The sequence below is a fragment of the Scyliorhinus torazame genome, chromosome 4, assembly GCF_047496885.1.
Source record: "Scyliorhinus torazame isolate Kashiwa2021f chromosome 4, sScyTor2.1, whole genome shotgun sequence".
Lineage (NCBI taxonomy): Eukaryota > Metazoa > Chordata > Chondrichthyes > Carcharhiniformes > Scyliorhinidae > Scyliorhinus > Scyliorhinus torazame.
Window position 1 is genome coordinate 10,612,668 of NC_092710.1, and position 18,299 is coordinate 10,630,966.

Here is an 18,299-nt window from a genome sequence, read left to right on the forward strand (position 1 = left end):
ACCATGCTGCCTATCACTGATAAGTCTATTTTCTTCCAAATGTGAATCGATCCTATCCCTCAGTATCTTCTTGAACAGTTTGCCTACCACTGACGTCAAGCTCACAGGTCTATAATTCCCTGGATTATCCCTGCTACCCTTCTTAAACAAAGAGACAACATTAGCAATTCTCCAGTCCTCCGGGACCTCGCCCGTGCTCAAGGATGCTGCAAAGATATCTGTTAAGGCCCCAGCTATTTCATCCCTCGCTTCCCTCAGTAACCTGGGATAGATCCCATCCGGACCTGGGGACTTGTCCACCTTAATGCCTTTTAGAATACCCAAAACTTCCCCCTTCCTTATGCCGACTTGACCTAGAGTATTTAAACATCCATCCTTAGCCTTAACATCCGTCATGTCCCTCTCCTTGGTGAATACCGATGCAAAGTACTCATTAAGAATCTCACCCATTTCCTCTGACTCCATGCATAAATTCCCTCTTTTGTCTTTGAGTGGGCCAATCCTTTCTCTAGTTACCCTCTTGCTCCTTATATATGAATAAAAGGCTTTGAGATTTTCCTTAACCCAGTTAGCCAAAGATATTTCATGACCCCTATTAGCCCTCTTTATTGCGCGTTTGAGATTTGTCCTACTTTCCCGATATTCCTCCAACCAAGTGGCCTAGTTCCTGCTGCTTGTCCGTGTGTTTGGCGTGTGTCGGTGTGTCAGACAGACGGTGGGACCGAGGTTTGAGCAGAGAGGCCCGAGCGGGCAGCTCCTGGGGCAGCACCAAGGGGCCTCCGAGGTTGTGGGTCCTCAGACCAGGGCCTGTAACTGAGGGCCGGCTGGCTCTGTCAGGTGGTCGGGAAGCTCTTTGCCGGCAGAGCAGGGTGCGCTGGGCTGATGCCTGCTCCTCAACCCACGTCACGGAAATAGGTTATCCGGACCACCCTGCATTCCTGTGTGTGGGATCTTGCAGAGCGCCAGTCGCCCAGCGCCCAAAAGCGTTTCGCTGGCCGTAACGTGTTTCGCGATGTCCTGTCTTGTTTTCTCTGACGCAGAACGCTTGCAGCTACGACTGGAGCAGCGTTGCTTGGGCAGAGTGGAAATCTATTATGAGAAGAGGTGGGGGTCGATCTGCGGCAGCAGCTGGGACCTACGGGATTCCGCGGTGGTGTGCCGCCAGCTGGACTGCGGGTTTGCCGAGTCTGCCGTCCCCTCCGGCCCAGGGACCCAGCCGGCCTTGCTGGGTAACGTGGGTTGCCGTGGGACTGAGTCTGCCCTGTGGGACTGCCTGTCCGACACGTGGGGAGCGAGGAACTGCAGCACCGAGGAATATGCCGGCGTGGTTTGTAACGAAGGTAAACGGCAGTCGGGAGCCTAGCGAATGTCTACGGGATGGAGGAATCTTCGCGTATGTCTGTGTGTGGGGTAATAACAACTGGAAAGCACTGGGAGAATAAACCGTAGGCCAGGCGGAGCGTGTGCAGAGAGCAACCACATTCACATCGAGAGTCTCTTTCACTCTCCTTCAGATATAAATTTACAGTACCCAATTCGTTCCTTTCCCAATTAAGGGGCAATTTAGTGCGGCCAATCCACCGACCCTGCACATCTTTTTGGGTTGTGGGGGCGAAACCCACTCAAACACGGGGAGAATGTGCAAACTCCCCACCGACAGTGACCCAGAGCCGTGATCGAACCTGGGACCTCAGCACCGTGAGGCAGCAGTGCTAACCACTGTCCCACCGTGCTGCCCTGGTCCTCAGCACCGTGAGGCAGCAGTGCTAGCCACTGTCCCACCGTGCTGCCCTGGCCCTCAGCTGTGAGGCAGCAGTGCTAACCACTGTCCCACCGTGCTGCCCTGGTCCTCAGCACCGTGAGGCAGCAGTGCTAGCCACTGTCCCACCGTGCTGCCCTGGCCCTGAGCCGTGAGGCAGCAGTGCTAACCACTGACCCACCGTGCTGCCCTGGCCCTGAGCACCGTGAGACAGCAGTGCTAACCACTGTCCCACCGTGCTGCCCGGGTCCTCAGCACCGTGAGGCAGCAGTGCTAACCACTGACCCACCGTGCTGCCCTGGCCCTGAGCTGTGAGGCAGCAGTGCTAACCACTGACCCACCGTGCTGCCCTGGCCCTGAGCTGTGAGGCAGCAGTGCTAACCACTGCCCACCGTGCTGCCCTGGCCCTGAGCTGTGAGGCAGCAGTGCTAACCACTGTCCCACCGTGCTGCCCTGGTCCTGAGCTGTGAGGCAGCAGTGCTAACCACTGCCCACCGTGCTGCCCTGGCCCTGAGCTGTGAGGCAGCAGTGCTAACCACTGACCCACCGTGCTGCCCTGGTCCTGAGCCGTGAGGCAGCAGTGCTAACCACTGTCCCACCGTGCTGCCCTGGCCCTGAGCACCGTGAGGCAGCAGTGCTAACCACTGTCCCACCGTGCTGCCCTGGTCCTGAGCTGTGAGGCAGCAGTGCTAACCACTGTCCCACCGTGCTGCCCTGGCCCTGAGCTGTGAGGCAGCAGTGCTAACCACTGACCCACCGTGCTGCCCTGGTCCTGAGCCGTGAGGCAGCAGTGCTAACCACTGTCCCACCGTGCTGCCCTGGCCCTGAGCACCGTGAGGCAGCAGTGCTAACCACTGTCCCACCGTGCTGCCCTGGCCCTGAGCACCGTGAGGCAGCAGTGCTAACCACTGTCCCACCGTGCTGCCCTGGCCCTGAGCTGTGAGGCAGCAGTGCTAACCACTGACCCACCGTGCTGCCCTGGCCCTGAGCACCGTGAGGCAGCAGTGCTAACCACTGTCCCACCGTGCTGTCCTGGTCCACAGCACCGTGAGGCAGCAGTGCTAACCACTGTCCCACCGTGCTGCCCTGGCCCTGAGCTGTGAGGCAGCAGTGCTAACCACTGACCCACCGTGCTGTCCTGGCCCTGAGCTGTGAGGCAGCAGTGCTAACCACTGTCCCACCGTGCTGCCCTGGCCCTGAGCTGTGAGGCAGCAGTGCTAACCACTGACCCACCGTGCTGCCCTGGCCCTGAGCTGTGAGGCAGCAGTGCTAACCACTGACCCACCGTGCTGCCCTGGCCCTGAGCTGTGAGGCAGCAGTGCTAACCACTGACCCACCGTGCTGCCCTGGTCCTGAGCACCGTGAGGCAGCAGTGCTAACCACTGACCCACCGTGCTGTCCTGGTCCTGAGCACCGTGAGGCAGCAGTGCTAACCACTGACCCACCGTGCTGTCCTGGCCCTGAGCACCGTGAGGCAGCAGTGCTAACCACTGTCCCACCGTGCTGTCCTGGCCCTGAGCTGTGAGGCAGCAGTGCTAACCACTGACCCACCGTGCTGCCCTGGCCCTGAGCACCGTGAGGCAGCAGTGCTAACCACTGTCCCACCGTGCTGTCCTGGCCCTGAGCACCGTGAGGCAGCAGTGCTAACCACTGACCCACCGTGCTGCCCTGGCCCTGAGCTGTGAGGCAGCAGTGCTAACCACTGTCCCACCGTGCTGTCCTGGCCCTGAGCTGTGAGGCAGCAGTGCTAACCACTGACCCACCGTGCTGCCCTGGCCCTGAGCTGTGAGGCAGCAGTGCTAACCACTGACCCACCGTGCTGCCCTGGTCCTGAGCACCGTGAGGCAGCAGTGCTAACCACTGACCCACCGTGCTGTCCTGGTCCTGAGCACCGTGAGGCAGCAGTGCTAACCACTGACCCACCGTGCTGCCCTGGCCCTGAGCCGTGAGGCAGCAGTGCTAACCAGTGTCCCACCGTGCTGCCCTGGCCCTGAGCTGTGAGGCAGCAGTGCTAACCACTGACCCACCGTGCTGCCCTGGTCCTGAGCACCGTGAGGCAGCAGTGCTAACCACTGACCCACCGTGCTGTCCTGGTCCTGAGCACCGTGAGGCAGCAGTGCTAACCACTGACCCACCGTGCTGTCCTGGCCCTGAGCACCGTGAGGCAGCAGTGCTAACCACTGTCCCACCGTGCTGCCCTGGTCCTGAGCACCGTGAGGCAGCAGTGCTAACCACTGTCCCACCGTGCTGCCCTGGCCCTGAGCACCGTGAGGCAGCAGTGCTAACCACTGTCCCACCGTGCTGCCCTGGTCCTGAGCACCGTGAGGCAGCAGTGCTAACCACTGTCCCACCGTGCTGCCCTGGCCCTGAGCTGTGAGGCAGCAGTGCTAACCACTGACCCACCGTGCTGCCCTGGCCCTGAGCTGTGAGGCAGCAGTGCTAACTACTGTCCCACCGTGCTGCCCTGGCCCTGAGCTGTGAGGCAGCAGTGCTAACCACTGTCCCACCGTGCTGCCCTGGTCCTGAGCTGTGAGGCAGCAGTGCTAACCAGTGTCCCACCGTGCTGCCCTGGTCCTGAGCTGTGAGGCAGCAGTGCTAACCACTGTCCCACCGTGCTGCCCTGGTCCTGAGCTGTGAGGCAGCAGTGCTAACCAGTGTCCCACCGTGCTGCCCTGGCCCTGAGCTGTGAGGCAGCAGTGCTAACCACTGTCCCACCGTGCTGCCCTGGCCCTGAGCCGTGAGGCAGCAGTGCTAACCACTGTCCCACCGTGCTGCCCTGGCCCTGAGCTGTGAGGCAGCAGTGCTAACCACTGACCCACCGTGCTGCCCTGGCCCTGAGCACCGTGAGGCAGCAGTGCTAACCACTGACCCACCGTGCTGCTCTGGTCCTCAGCACCGCGAGGCAGCAGTGCTAACCACTGTCCCACCGTGCTGCCCTGGCCCTGAGCCGTGAGGCAGCAGTGCTAACCACTGTCCCACCGTGCTGCCCTGGCCCTGAGCTGTGAGGCAGCAGTGCTAACCACTGTCCCACCGTGCTGCCCTGGCCCTGAGCTGTGAGGCAGCAGTGCTAACCACTGTCCCACCGTGCTGCCCTGGCCCTGAGCTGTGAGGCAGCAGTGCTAACCACTGTCCCACCGTGCTGCCCTGGCCCTGAGCACCGTGAGGCAGCAGTGCTAACCACTGTCCCACCGTGCTGCCCTGGTCCACAGCACCGTGAGGCAGCAGTGCTAACCACTGTCCCACCGTGCTGCCCTGGCCCTGAGCACCGTGAGGCAGCAGTGCTAACCACTGTCCCACCGTGCTGCCCTGGCCCTGAGCTGTGAGGCAGCAGTGCTAACCACTGTCCCACCGTGCTGCCCTGGCCCTGAGCTGTGAGGCAGCAGTGCTAATCACTGTCCCACCGTGCTGCCCTGGCCCTGAGCACCGTGAGGCAGCAGTGCTAACCACTGTCCCACCGTGCTGCCCTGGCCCTGAGCTGTGAGGCAGCAGTGCGAACCACTGTCCCACCGTGCTGCCCTGGCCCTGAGCACCGTGAGGCAGCAGTGCTAATCACTGTCCCACCGTGCTGCCCTGGCCCTGAGCTGTGAGGCAGCAGTGCTAACCACTGTCCCACCGTGCTGCCCTGGCCCTGAGCTGTGAGGCAGCAGTGCTAACCACTGTCCCACCGTGCTGCCCTGGCCCTGAGCCGTGAGGCAGCAGTGCTAACCACTGTCCCACCGTGCTGCCCTGGCCCTGAGCCGTGAGGCAGCAGTGCTAACCACTGACCCACCGTGCTGCCCTGGTCCTCAGCACTGTGAGGCAGCAGTGCTAACCACTGACCCACCGTGCTGCCCTGGTCCACAGCACCGTGAGGCAGCAGTGCTAACCACTGTCCCACCGTGCTGCCCTGGACCACAGCACCGTGAGGCAGCAGTGCTAACCACTGACCCACCGTTCTGTCCTGGTCCTGAGCACCGTGAGGCAGCAGTGCTAACCACTGACCCACCGTGCTGCCCTGGTCCTGAGCACCGTGAGGCAGCAGTGCTAACCACTGTCCCACCGTGCTGCCCTGGCCCTGAGCTGTGAGGCAGCAGTGCTAACCACTGTCCCACCGTGCTGCCCTGGCCCTGAGCACCGTGAGGCAGCAGTGCTAACCACTGTCCCACCGTGCTGCCCTGGTCCACAGCATCGTGAGGCAGCAGTGCTAACCACTGACCCACCGTGCTGCCCTGGCCCTGAGCTGTGAGGCAGCAGTGCTAACCACTGTCCCACCGTGCTGCACTGGCCCTGAGCTGTGAGGCAGCAGTGCTAACCACTGTCCCACCGTGCTGCCCTGGCCCTGAGCCGTGAGGCAGCAGTGCTAACCACTGTCCCACCGTGCTGCCCTGGTCCTGAGCTGTGAGGCAGCAGTGCTAACCACTGACCCACCGTGCTGCCCTGGCCCTGAGCCGTGAGGCAGCAGTGCTAACCACTGTCCCACCGTGCTGCCCTGGTCCTGAGCTGTGAGGCAGCAGTGCTAACCACTGTCCCACCGTGCTGCCCTGGTCCTGAGCTGTGAGGCAGCAGTGCTAACCACTGACCCACCGTGCTGCCCTGGCCCTGAGCTGTGAGGCAGCAGTGCTAACCACTGTCCCACCGTGCTGCCCTGGTCCTGAGCTGTGAGGCAGCAGTGCTAACCACTGACCCACCGTGCTGCCCTGGCCCTGAGCCGTGAGGCAGCAGTGCTAACCACTGTCCCACCGTGCTGCCCTGGCCCTGAGCCGTGAGGCAGCAGTGCTAACCACTGTCCCACCGTGCTGTCCTGGTCCTGAGCACCGTGAGGCAGCAGTGCTAACCACTGTCCCACCGTGCTGTCCTGGTCCTGAGCACCGTGAGGCAGCAGTGCTAACCACTGTCCCACCGTGCTGCCCTGGCCCTGAGCTGTGAGGCAGCAGTGCTAACCACTGTCCCACCGTGCTGCCCTGGCCCTGAGCTGTGAGGCAGCAGTGCTAACCACTGTCCCACCGTGCTGCCCTGGTCCTCAGCACCGTGAGGCAGCAGTGCTAACCACTGTCCCACCGTGCTGCCCTGGCCCTGAGCACCGTGAGGCAGCAGTGCTAACCACTGACCCACCGTGCTGCCCTGGCCCTGAGCTGTGAGGCAGCAGTGCTAACCACTGTCCCACCGTGCTGCCCTGGTCCTCAGCACCGTGAGGCAGCAGTGCTAACCACTGTCCCACCGTGCTGCCCTGGCCCTGAGCACCGTGAGGCAGCAGTGCTAACCACTGTCCCACCGTGCTGCCCTGGCACTGAGCACCGTGAGGCAGCAGTGCTAACCACTGTCCCACCGTGCTGCCCTGGCCCTGAGCCGCGAGGCAGCAGTGCTAACCACTGTCCCACCGTGCTGCCCTGGTCCTCAGCACCGCGAGGCAGCAGTGCTAACCACTGTCCCACCGTGCTGCCCGGGTCCTGAGCTGTGAGGCAGCAGTGCTAACCACTGTGTCACCGTGCTGCCCTGGCCCTGAGCTGTGAGGCAGCAGTGCTAACCACTGTCCCACCGTGCTGCCCTGGCCCTGAGCTGTGAGGCAGCAGTGCTAACCACTGTCCCACCGTGCTGCCCTGGCCCTGAGCTGTGAGGCAGCAGTGCTAACCACTGTCCCACCGTGCTGCCCTGGCCCTGAGCTGTGAGGCAACAGTGCTAACCACTGTCCCACCGTGCTGCCCTGGCCCTGAGCTGTGAGGCAGCAGTGCTAACCACTGTCCCACCGTGCTGCCCTGGCCCTGAGCTGTGAGGCAGCAGTGCTAACCACTGTCCCACCGTGCTGCCCTGGCCCTGAGCTGTGAGGCAGCAGTGCTAATCACTGTCCCACCGTGCTGCCCGGGTCCTGAGCTGTGAGGCAGCAGTGCTAACCACTGTCCCACCGTGCTGCCCTGGCCCTGAGCACCGTGAGGCAGCAGTGCTAACCACTGTCCCACCGTGCTGCCCTGGTCCTGAGCCGTGAGGCAGCAGTGCTAACCACTGTCCCACCGTGCTGCCCTGGTCCTGAGCTGTGAGGCAGCAGTGCTAACCACTGTCCCACCGTGCTGCCCTGGCCCTGAGCTGTGAGGCAGCAGTGCTAACCACTGTCCCACCGTGCTGCCCGGGTCCTCAGCACCGTGAGGCAGCAGTGCTAACCACTGACCCACCGTGCTGCCCTGGCCCTGAGCTGTGAGGCAGCAGTGCTAACCACTGACCCACCGTGCTGCCCTGGTCCTGAGCTGTGAGGCAGCAGTGCTAACCACTGCCCACCGTGCTGCCCTGGCCCTGAGCTGTGAGGCAGCAGTGCTAACCACTGACCCACCGTGCTGCCCTGGCCCTGAGCTGTGAGGCAGCAGTGCTAACCACTGCCCACCGTGCTGCCCTGGCCCTGAGCTGTGAGGCAGCAGTGCTAACCACTGTCCCACCGTGCTGCCCTGGCCCTGAGCACCGTGAGGCAGCAGTGCTAACCACTGTCCCACCGTGCTGCCCTGGCCCTGAGCACCGTGAGGCAGCAGTGCTAACCACTGTCCCACCGTGCTGCCCTGGCCCTGAGCACCGTGAGGCAGCAGTGCTAACCACTGTCCCACCGTGCTGCCCTGGCCCTGAGCTGTGAGGCAGCAGTGCTAACCACTGACCCACCGTGCTGCCCTGGCCCTGAGCACCGTGAGGCAGCAGTGCTAACCACTGTCCCACCGTGCTGTCCTGGTCCACAGCACCGTGAGGCAGCAGTGCTAACCACTGTCCCACCGTGCTGCCCTGGCCCTGAGCTGTGAGGCAGCAGTGCTAACCACTGTCCCACCGTGCTGCCCTGGCCCTGAGCTGTGAGGCAGCAGTGCTAACCACTGACCCACCGTGCTGCCCTGGCCCTGAGCTGTGAGGCAGCAGTGCTAACCACTGACCCACCGTGCTGCCCTGGCCCTGAGCTGTGAGGCAGCAGTGCTAACCACTGACCCACCGTGCTGCCCTGGTCCTGAGCACCGTGAGGCAGCAGTGCTAACCACTGACCCACCGTGCTGTCCTGGTCCTGAGCACCGTGAGGCAGCAGTGCTAACCACTGACCCACCGTGCTGTCCTGGCCCTGAGCACCGTGAGGCAGCAGTGCTAACCACTGTCCCACCGTGCTGCCCTGGCCCTGAGCTGTGAGGCAGCAGTGCTAACCACTGTCCCACCGTGCTGTCCTGGCCCTGAGCTGTGAGGCAGCAGTGCTAACCACTGACCCACCGTGCTGCCCTGGCCCTGAGCTGTGAGGCAGCAGTGCTAACCACTGACCCACCGTGCTGCCCTGGTCCTGAGCACCGTGAGGCAGCAGTGCTAACCACTGACCCACCGTGCTGTCCTGGTCCTGAGCACCGTGAGGCAGCAGTGCTAACCACTGACCCACCGTGCTGCCCTGGCCCTGAGCCGTGAGGCAGCAGTGCTAACCAGTGTCCCACCGTGCTGCCCTGGCCCTGAGCTGTGAGGCAGCAGTGCTAACCACTGACCCACCGTGCTGCCCTGGTCCTGAGCACCGTGAGGCAGCAGTGCTAACCACTGACCCACCGTGCTGTCCTGGTCCTGAGCACCGTGAGGCAGCAGTGCTAACCACTGACCCACCGTGCTGTCCTGGCCCTGAGCACCGTGAGGCAGCAGTGCTAACCACTGTCCCACCGTGCTGCCCTGGTCCTGAGCACCGTGAGGCAGCAGTGCTAACCACTGTCCCACCGTGCTGCCCTGGTCCTGAGCACCGTGAGGCAGCAGTGCTAACCACTGTCCCACCGTGCTGCCCTGGCCCTGAGCACCGTGAGGCAGCAGTGCTAACCACTGTCCCACCGTGCTGCCCTGGTCCTGAGCACCGTGAGGCAGCAGTGCTAACCACTGTCCCACCGTGCTGCCCTGGCCCTGAGCTGTGAGGCAGCAGTGCTAACCACTGACCCACCGTGCTGCCCTGGCCCTGAGCTGTGAGGCAGCAGTGCTAACCACTGTCCCACCGTGCTGCCCTGGCCCTGAGCTGTGAGGCAGCAGTGCTAACCACTGTCCCACCGTGCTGCCCTGGTCCTGAGCTGTGAGGCAGCAGTGCTAACCACTGTCCCACCGTGCTGCCCTGGTCCTCAGCTCCGTGAGGCAGCAGTGCTAACCGCTGTCCCACCGTGCTGCCCTGGTCCTCAGCACCGTGAGGCAGCAGTGCTAACCACTGTCCCACCGTGCTGCCCTGGTCCTGAGCTGTGAGGCAGCAGTGCTAACCAGTGTCCCACCGTGCTGCCCTGGCCCTGAGCCGTGAGGCAGCAGTGCTAACCACTGTCCCACCGTGCTGCCCTGGCCCTGAGCTGTGAGGCAGCAGTGCTAACCACTGACCCACCGTGCTGCCCTGGCCCTGAGCACCGTGAGGCAGCAGTGCTAACCACTGACCCACCGTGCTGCTCTGGTCCTCAGCACCGCGAGGCAGCAGTGCTAACCACTGTCCCACCGTGCTGCCCTGGCCCTGAGCCGTGAGGCAGCAGTGCTAACCACTGTCCCACCGTGCTGCTCTGGTCCTCAGCACCGTGAGGCAGCAGTGCTAACCACTGTCCCACCGTGCTGCCCTGGCCCTGAGCTGTGAGGCAGCAGTGCTAACCACTGTCCCACCGTGCTGCCCTGGTCCTGAGCTGTGAGGCAGCAGTGCTAACCACTGTCCCACCGTGCTGCCCTGGTCCTCAGCTCCGTGAGGCAGCAGTGCTAACCGCTGTCCCACCGTGCTGCCCTGGTCCTCAGCACCGTGAGGCAGCAGTGCTAACCACTGTCCCACCGTGCTGCCCTGGCCCTGAGCCGTGAGGCAGCAGTGCTAACCACTGTCCCACCGTGCTGCCCTGGCCCTGAGCTGTGAGGCAGCAGTGCTAACCACTGTCCCACCGTGCTGCCCTGGCCCTGAGCTGTGAGGCAGCAGTGCTAACCACTGTCCCACCGTGCTGCCCTGGCCCTGAGCTGTGAGGCAGCAGTGCTAACCACTGTCCCACCGTGCTGCCCTGGCCCTGAGCACCGTGAGGCAGCAGTGCTAACCACTGTCCCACCGTGCTGCCCTGGTCCACAGCACCGTGAGGCAGCAGTGCTAACCACTGTCCCACCGTGCTGCCCTGGCCCTGAGCACCGTGAGGCAGCAGTGCTAACCACTGTCCCACCGTGCTGCCCTGGCCCTGAGCTGTGAGGCAGCAGTGCTAACCACTGTCCCACCGTGCTGCCCTGGCCCTGAGCTGTGAGGCAGCAGTGCTAATCACTGTCCCACCGTGCTGCCCTGGCCCTGAGCACCGTGAGGCAGCAGTGCGAACCACTGTCCCACCGTGCTGCCCTGGCCCTGAGCACCGTGAGGCAGCAGTGCTAATCACTGTCCCACCGTGCTGCCCTGGCCCTGAGCTGTGAGGCAGCAGTGCTAACCACTGTCCCACCGTGCTGCCCTGGCCCTGAGCTGTGAGGCAGCAGTGCTAACCACTGTCCCACCGTGCTGCCCTGGCCCTGAGCCGTGAGGCAGCAGTGCTAACCACTGTCCCACCGTGCTGCCCTGGCCCTGAGCCGTGAGGCAGCAGTGCTAACCACTGACCCACCGTGCTGCCCTGGTCCTCAGCACTGTGAGGCAGCAGTGCTAACCACTGACCCACCGTGCTGCCCTGGCCCTGAGCACCGTGAGGCAGCAGTGCTAACCACTGACCCACCGTGCTGCCCTGGCCCTGAGCTGTGAGGCAGCAGTGCTAACCACTGACCCACCGTGCTGCCCTGGTCCACAGCACCGTGAGGCAGCAGTGCTAACCACTGTCCCACCGTGCTGCCCTGGACCACAGCACCGTGAGGCAGCAGTGCTAACCACTGACCCACCGTGCTGTCCTGGTCCTGAGCACCGTGAGGCAGCAGTGCTAACCACTGACCCACCGTGCTGCCCTGGTCCTGAGCACCGTGAGGCAGCAGTGCTAACCACTGTCCCACCGTGCTGCCCTGGCCCTGAGCTGTGAGGCAGCAGTGCTAACCACTGTCCCACCGTGCTGCCCTGGCCCTGAGCACCGTGAGGCAGCAGTGCTAACCACTGTCCCACCGTGCTGCCCTGGTCCACAGCATCGTGAGGCAGCAGTGCTAACCACTGACCCACCGTGCTGCCCTGGCCCTGAGCTGTGAGGCAGCAGTGCTAACCACTGTCCCACCGTGCTGCCCTGGCCCTGAGCTGTGAGGCAGCAGTGCTAACCACTGTCCCACCGTGCTGCCCTGGCCCTGAGCCGTGAGGCAGCAGTGCTAACCACTGTCCCACCGTGCTGCCCTGGTCCTGAGCTGTGAGGCAGCAGTGCTAACCACTGACCCACCGTGCTGCCCTGGCCCTGAGCCGTGAGGCAGCAGTGCTAACCACTGTCCCACCGTGCTGCCCTGGTCCTGAGCTGTGAGGCAGCAGTGCTAACCACTGTCCCACCGTGCTGCCCTGGTCCTGAGCTGTGAGGCAGCAGTGCTAACCACTGACCCACCGTGCTGCCCTGGCCCTGAGCTGTGAGGCAGCAGTGCTAACCACTGTCCCACCGTGCTGCCCTGGTCCTGAGCTGTGAGGCAGCAGTGCTAACCACTGACCCACCGTGCTGCCCTGGCCCTGAGCCGTGAGGCAGCAGTGCTAACCACTGTCCCACCGTGCTGCCCTGGCCCTGAGCCGTGAGGCAGCAGTGCTAACCACTGTCCCACCGTGCTGTCCTGGTCCTGAGCACCGTGAGGCAGCAGTGCTAACCACTGTCCCACCGTGCTGCCCTGGTCCTGAGCACCGTGAGGCAGCAGTGCTAACCACTGTCCCACCGTGCTGCCCTGGCCCTGAGCTGTGAGGCAGCAGTGCTAACCACTGTCCCACCGTGCTGCCCTGGCCCTGAGCTGTGAGGCAGCAGTGCTAACCACTGTCCCACCGTGCTGCCCTGGTCCTCAGCACCGTGAGGCAGCAGTGCTAACCACTGTCCCACCGTGCTGCCCTGGCCCTGAGCACCGTGAGGCAGCAGTGCTAACCACTGACCCACCGTGCTGCCCTGGCCCTGAGCTGTGAGGCAGCAGTGCTAACCACTGTCCCACCGTGCTGCCCGGGTCCTGAGCTGTGAGGCAGCAGTGCTAACCACTGTCCCACCGTGCTGTCCTGGCCCTGAGCACCGTGAGGCAGCAGTGCTAACCACTGTCCCACCGTGCTGCCCTGGTCCTCAGCACCGTGAGGCAGCAGTGCTAACCACTGTCCCACCGTGCTGCCCTGGCCCTGAGCACCGTGAGGCAGCAGTGCTAACCACTGTCCCACCGTGCTGCCCTGGCACTGAGCACCGTGAGGCAGCAGTGCTAACCACTGTCCCACCGTGCTGCCCTAGCCCTGAGCCGCGAGGCAGCAGTGCTAACCACTGTCCCACCGTGCTGCCCTGGCCCTGAGCACCGTGAGGCAGCAGTGCTAACCACTGTCCCACCGTGCTGCCCTGGCACTGAGCACCGTGAGGCAGCAGTGCTAACCACTGTCCCACCGTGCTGCCCTGGCCCTGAGCCGCGAGGCAGCAGTGCTAACCACTGTCCCACCGTGCTGCCCTGGTCCTGAGCACCGTGAGGCAGCAGTGCTAACCACTGTCCCACCGTGCTGCCCTGGCCCTGAGCACCGTGAGGCAGCAGTGCTAACCACTGTCCCACCGTGCTGCCCTGGCCCTGAGCCGTGAGGCAGCAGTGCTAACCGCTGTCCCACCGTGCTGCCCTGGTCCACAGCACCGTGAGGCAGCAGTGCTAACCACTGTCCCACCGTGCTGCCCTGGCCCTGAGCCGTGAGGCAGCAGTGCTAACCGCTGTCCCACCGTGCTGCCCTGGTCCACAGCACCGTGAGGCAGCAGTGCTAACCACTGTCCCACCGTGCTGCCCTGGTCCTGAGCTGTGAGGCAGCAGTGCTAACCACTGTCCCACCGTGCTGCCCTGGTCCTCAGCACCGTGAGGCAGCAGTGCTAACCACTGTCCCACCGTGCTGCCCTGGTCCTGAGCTGTGAGGCAGCAGTGCTAACCACTGTCCCACCGTGCTGCCCTGGTCCTCAGCACCGTGAGGCAGCAGTGCTAACCACTGTCCCACCGTGCTGCCCTGGTCCTCAGCACCGCGAGACAGCAGTGCTAACCACTGTCCCACCGTGCTGCCCGGGTCCTGAGCTGTGAGGCAGCAGTGCTAACCACTGTGTCACCGTGCTGCCCTGGCCCTGAGCTGTGAGGCAGCAGTGCTAACCACTGTCCCACCGTGCTGCCCTGGCCCTGAGCTGTGAGGCAGCAGTGCTAACCACTGTCCCACCGTGCTGCCCTGGCCCTGAGCTGTGAGGCAGCAGTGCTAACCACTGTCCCACCGTGCTGCCCTGGCCCTGAGCTGTGAGGCAACAGTGCTAACCACTGTCCCACCGTGATGCCCTGGCCCTGAGCTGTGAGGCAGCAGTGCTAACCACTGTCCCACCGTGCTGCCCTGGCCCTGAGCTGTGAGGCAGCAGTGCTAACCACTGTCCCACCGTGCTGCCCTGGCCCTGAGCTGTGAGGCAGCAGTGCTAATCACTGGCCCACCGTGCTGCCCGGGTCCTGAGCTGTGAGGCAGCAGTGCTAACCACTGTCCCACCGTGCTGCCCTGGCCCTGAGCACCGTGAGGCAGCAGTGCTAACCACTGTCCCACCGTGCTGCCCTGGCCCTGAGCTGTGAGGCAGCAGTGCTAATCACTGTCCCACCGTGCTGCCCGGGTCCTGAGCTGTGAGGCAGCAGTGCTAACCACTGTCCCACCGTGCTGCCCTGGCCCTGAGCACCGTGAGGCAGCAGTGCTAACCACTGACCCACCGTGCTGCCCTGGCCCTGAGCTGTGAGGCAGCAGTGCTAACCACTGACCCACCGTGCTGCCCTGGCCCTGAGCTGTGAGGCAGCAGTGCTAACCACTGTCCCACCGTGCTGCCCTGGTCCTGAGCTGTGAGGCAGCAGTGCTAACCACTGTCCCACCGTGCTGCCCTGGCCCTGAGCTGTGAGGCAGCAGTGCTAACCACTGTCCCACCGTGCTGCCCTGGTCCTGAGCTGTGAGGCAGCAGTGCTAACCACTGTCCCACCGTGCTGCCCTGGCCCTGAGCTGTGAGGCAGCAGTGCTAACCACTGTCCCACCGTGCTGCCCTGGCCCTGAGCTGTGAGGCAGCAGTGCTAACCACTGTCCCACCGTGCTGCCCTGGCCCTGAGCACCGTGAGGCAGCAGTGCTAACCACTGTCCCACCGTGCTGCCCTGGCCCTGAGCTGTGAGGCAGCAGTGCTAACCACTGTCCCACCGTGCTGTCCTGGCCCTGAGCTGTGAGGCAGCAGTGCTAACCACTGTCCCACCGTGCTGCCCTGGCCCTGAGCTGTGAGGCAGCAGTGCTAACCACTGTCCCACCGTGCTGCCCTGGTCCACAGCACCGTGAGGCAGCAGTGCTAACCACTGTCCCACCGTGCTGCCCTGGCCCTGAGCACCGTGAGGCAGCAGTGCTAACCACTGTCCCACCGTGCTGCCCTGGTCCTCAGCACCGTGAGGCAGCAGTGCTAACCACTGTCCCACCGTGCTGCCCTGGCCCTGAGCTGTGAGGCAGCAGTGCTAACCACTGTCCCACCGTGCTGCCCTGGTCCACAGCACCGTGAGGCAGCAGTGCTAACCACTGTCCCACCGTGCTGCCCTGGCCCTGAGCACCGTGAGGCAGCAGTGCTAACCACTGTCCCACCGTGCTGCCCTGGCCCTGAGCTGTGAGGCAGCAGTGCTAACCACTGTCCCACCGTGCTGCCCTGGTCCTCAGCACCGTGAGGCAGCAGTGCTAACCACTGTCCCACCGTGCTGCCCTGGTCCTGAGCCGTGAGGCAGCAGTGCTAACCACTGTCCCACCGTGCTGCCCTGGCCCTGAGCTGTGAGGCAGCAGTGCTAACCACTGTCCCACCGTGCTGCCCTGGCCCTGAGCTGTGAGGCAGCAGTGCTAACCACTGTCCCGCCGTGCTGCCCTGGCCCTGAGCTGTGAGGCAGCAGTGCTAACCACTGTCCCACCGTGCTGCCCCGGTCCTCAGCACCGTGAGGCAGCAGTGCTAACCACTGTCCCACCGTGCTGCCCTGGTCCACAGCTGTGAGGCAGCAGTGCTAACCACTGACCCACCGTGCTGCCCTGGTCCTGAGCACCGTGAGGCAGCAGTGCTAACCACTGTCCCACCGTGCTGCCCTGGTCCACAGCTGTGAGGCAGCAGTGCTAACCACTGTCCCACCGTGCTGCCCTGGCCCTGAGCACCGTGAGGCAGCAGTGCTAACCACTGTCCCACCGTGCTGCCCTGGCCCTGAGCACCGTGAGGCAGCAGTGCTAACCACTGTCCCACCGTGCTGCCCTGGACCTGAGCTGTGAGGCAGCAGTGCTAACCACTGTCCCACCGTGCTGCCCTGGCCCTGAGCCGTGAGGCAGCAGTGCTAACCACTGTCCCACCGTGCTGCCCTGGCCCTGAGCTGTGAGGCAGCAGTGCTAACCTCTGTCCCACCGTGCTGCCCTGGTCCACAGCACCGTGAGGCAGCAGTGCTAACCACTGTCCCACCGTGCTGCCCTGGCCCTGAGCTGTGAGGCAGCAGTGCTAACCACTGACCCACCGTGCTGCCCTGGTCTTCAGCACCGTGAGGCAGCAGTGCTAACCACTGTCCCACCGTGCTGCCCTGGCCCTGAGCTGTGAGGCAGCAGTGCTAACCACTGACCCACCGTGCTGCCCTGGTCCTCAGCACCGTGAGGCAGCAGTGCTAGCCACTGTCCCACCGTGCTGCCCGGGTCCTCAGCACCGTGAGGCAGCAGTGCTAACCACTGTCCCACCGTGCTGCCCTGGCCCTGAGCACCGTGAGGCAGCAGTGCTAACCACTGTCCCACCGTGCTGCCCTGGCCCTGAGCTGTGAGGCAGCAGTGCTAACCACTGACCCACCGTGCTGCCCTGGCCCTGAGCTGTGAGGCAGCAGTGCTAACCAGTGTCCCACCGTGCTGCCCTGGTCCTCAGCACCGTGAGGCAGCAGTGCTAACCACTGTCCCACCGTGCTGCCCTGGTCCTCAGCACCATGAGGCAGCAGTGCTAACCACTGTCCCACCGTGCTGCCCTGGCCCTGAGCACCGTGAGGCAGCAGTGCTAACCACTGTCCCACCGTGCTGCCCTGGCCCTGAGCTGTGAGGCAGCAGTGCTAACCAGTGTCCCACCGTGCTGCCCTGGCCCTGAGCTGTGAGGCAGCAGTGCTAACCACTGTCCCACCGTGCTGCCCTGGTCCTGAGCTGTGAGGCAGCAGTGCTAACCAGTGTCCCACCGTGCTGCCCTGGCCCTGAGCTGTGAGGCAGCAGTGCTAACCACTGTCCCACCGTGCTGCCCTGGCCCTGAGCTGTGAGGCAGCAGTGCTAACCACTGACCCACCGTGCTGCCCTGGTCCACAGCACCGTGAGGCAGCAGTGCTAACCACTGTCCCACCGTGCTGCCCTGGTCCTCAGCACCGTGAGGCAGCAGTGCTAACCACTGTCCCACCGTGCTGCCCTGGTCCTCAGCACCGTGAGGCAGCAGTGCTAACCACTGACCCACCGTGCTGCCCTGGTCCTCAGCACCATGAGGCAGCAGTGCTAACCACTGTCCCACCGTGCTGCCCTGGCCCTGAGCTGTGAGGCAGCAGTGCTAACCACTGTCCCACCGTGCTGCCCTGGCCCTGAGCTGTGAGGCAGCAGTGCTAACCACTGTCCCACCGTGCTGCCCTGGCCCTGAGCTGTGAGGCAGCAGTGCTAACCACTGTCCCACCGTGCTGCCCTGGTCCACAGCACCGTGAGGCAGCAGTGCTAACCACTGTCCCACCGTGCTGCCCTGGCCCTGAGCTGTGAGGCAGCAGTGCTAACCACTGTCCCACCGTGCTGCCCTGGTCCTGAGCTGTGAGGCAGCAGTGCTAACCACTGTCCCACCGTGCTGCCCTGGTCCTCAGCACCGTGAGGCAGCAGTGCTAACCACTGTCCCACCGTGCTGCCCTGGCCCTGAGCAGTGAGGCAGCAGTGCTAACCACTGTCCCACCGTGCTGCCCTGGCCCTGAGCTGTGAGGCAGCAGTGCTAGCCACTGTCCCACCGTGCTGCCCTGGCCCTGAGCTGTGAGGCAGCAGTGCTAACCACTGTCCCACCGTGCTGCCCTGGCCCTGAGCTGTGAGGCAGCAGTGCTAACCACTATCCCACCGTGCTGTCCTGGACCTGAGCTGTGAGGCAGCAGTGCTAACCACTGTCCCACCGTGCTGCCCTGGTCCTCAGCACCGTGAGGCAGCAGTGCTAACCACTGTCCCACCGTGCTGCCCTGGCCCTGAGCTGTGAGGCAGCAGTGCTAGCCACTGTCCCACCGTGCTGCCCTGGCCCTGAGCTGTGAGGCAGCAGTGCTAACCACTATCCCACCGTGCTGTCCTGGACCTGAGCTGTGAGGCAGCAGTGCTAACCACTGTCCCACCGTGCTGCCCTGGTCCTCAGCACCGTGAGGCAGCAGTGCTAACCACTGTCCCACCGTGCTGCCCTGGCCCTGAGCTGTGAGGCAGCAGTGCTAACCAGTGTCCCACCATGCTGCCCTGGCCCTGAGCTGTGAGGCAGCAGTGCTAAC

General features: G+C 64.1%; 1 protein-coding gene across 1 annotated transcript in view; it reads left to right on the forward strand.

Annotated features, from left to right (window-relative positions):
- The window catches only part of LOC140411554 (uncharacterized), a 245,207-nt gene that overhangs the window by 5,536 nt on the left and 221,372 nt on the right, over positions 1-18,299 (forward strand). The window contains exon 3 of the mRNA XM_072500635.1: positions 1,041-1,340. Coding sequence (XP_072356736.1) covers positions 1,041-1,340 — 300 coding nt within the window. The remainder of the gene's footprint in view (positions 1-1,040; positions 1,341-18,299) is intronic.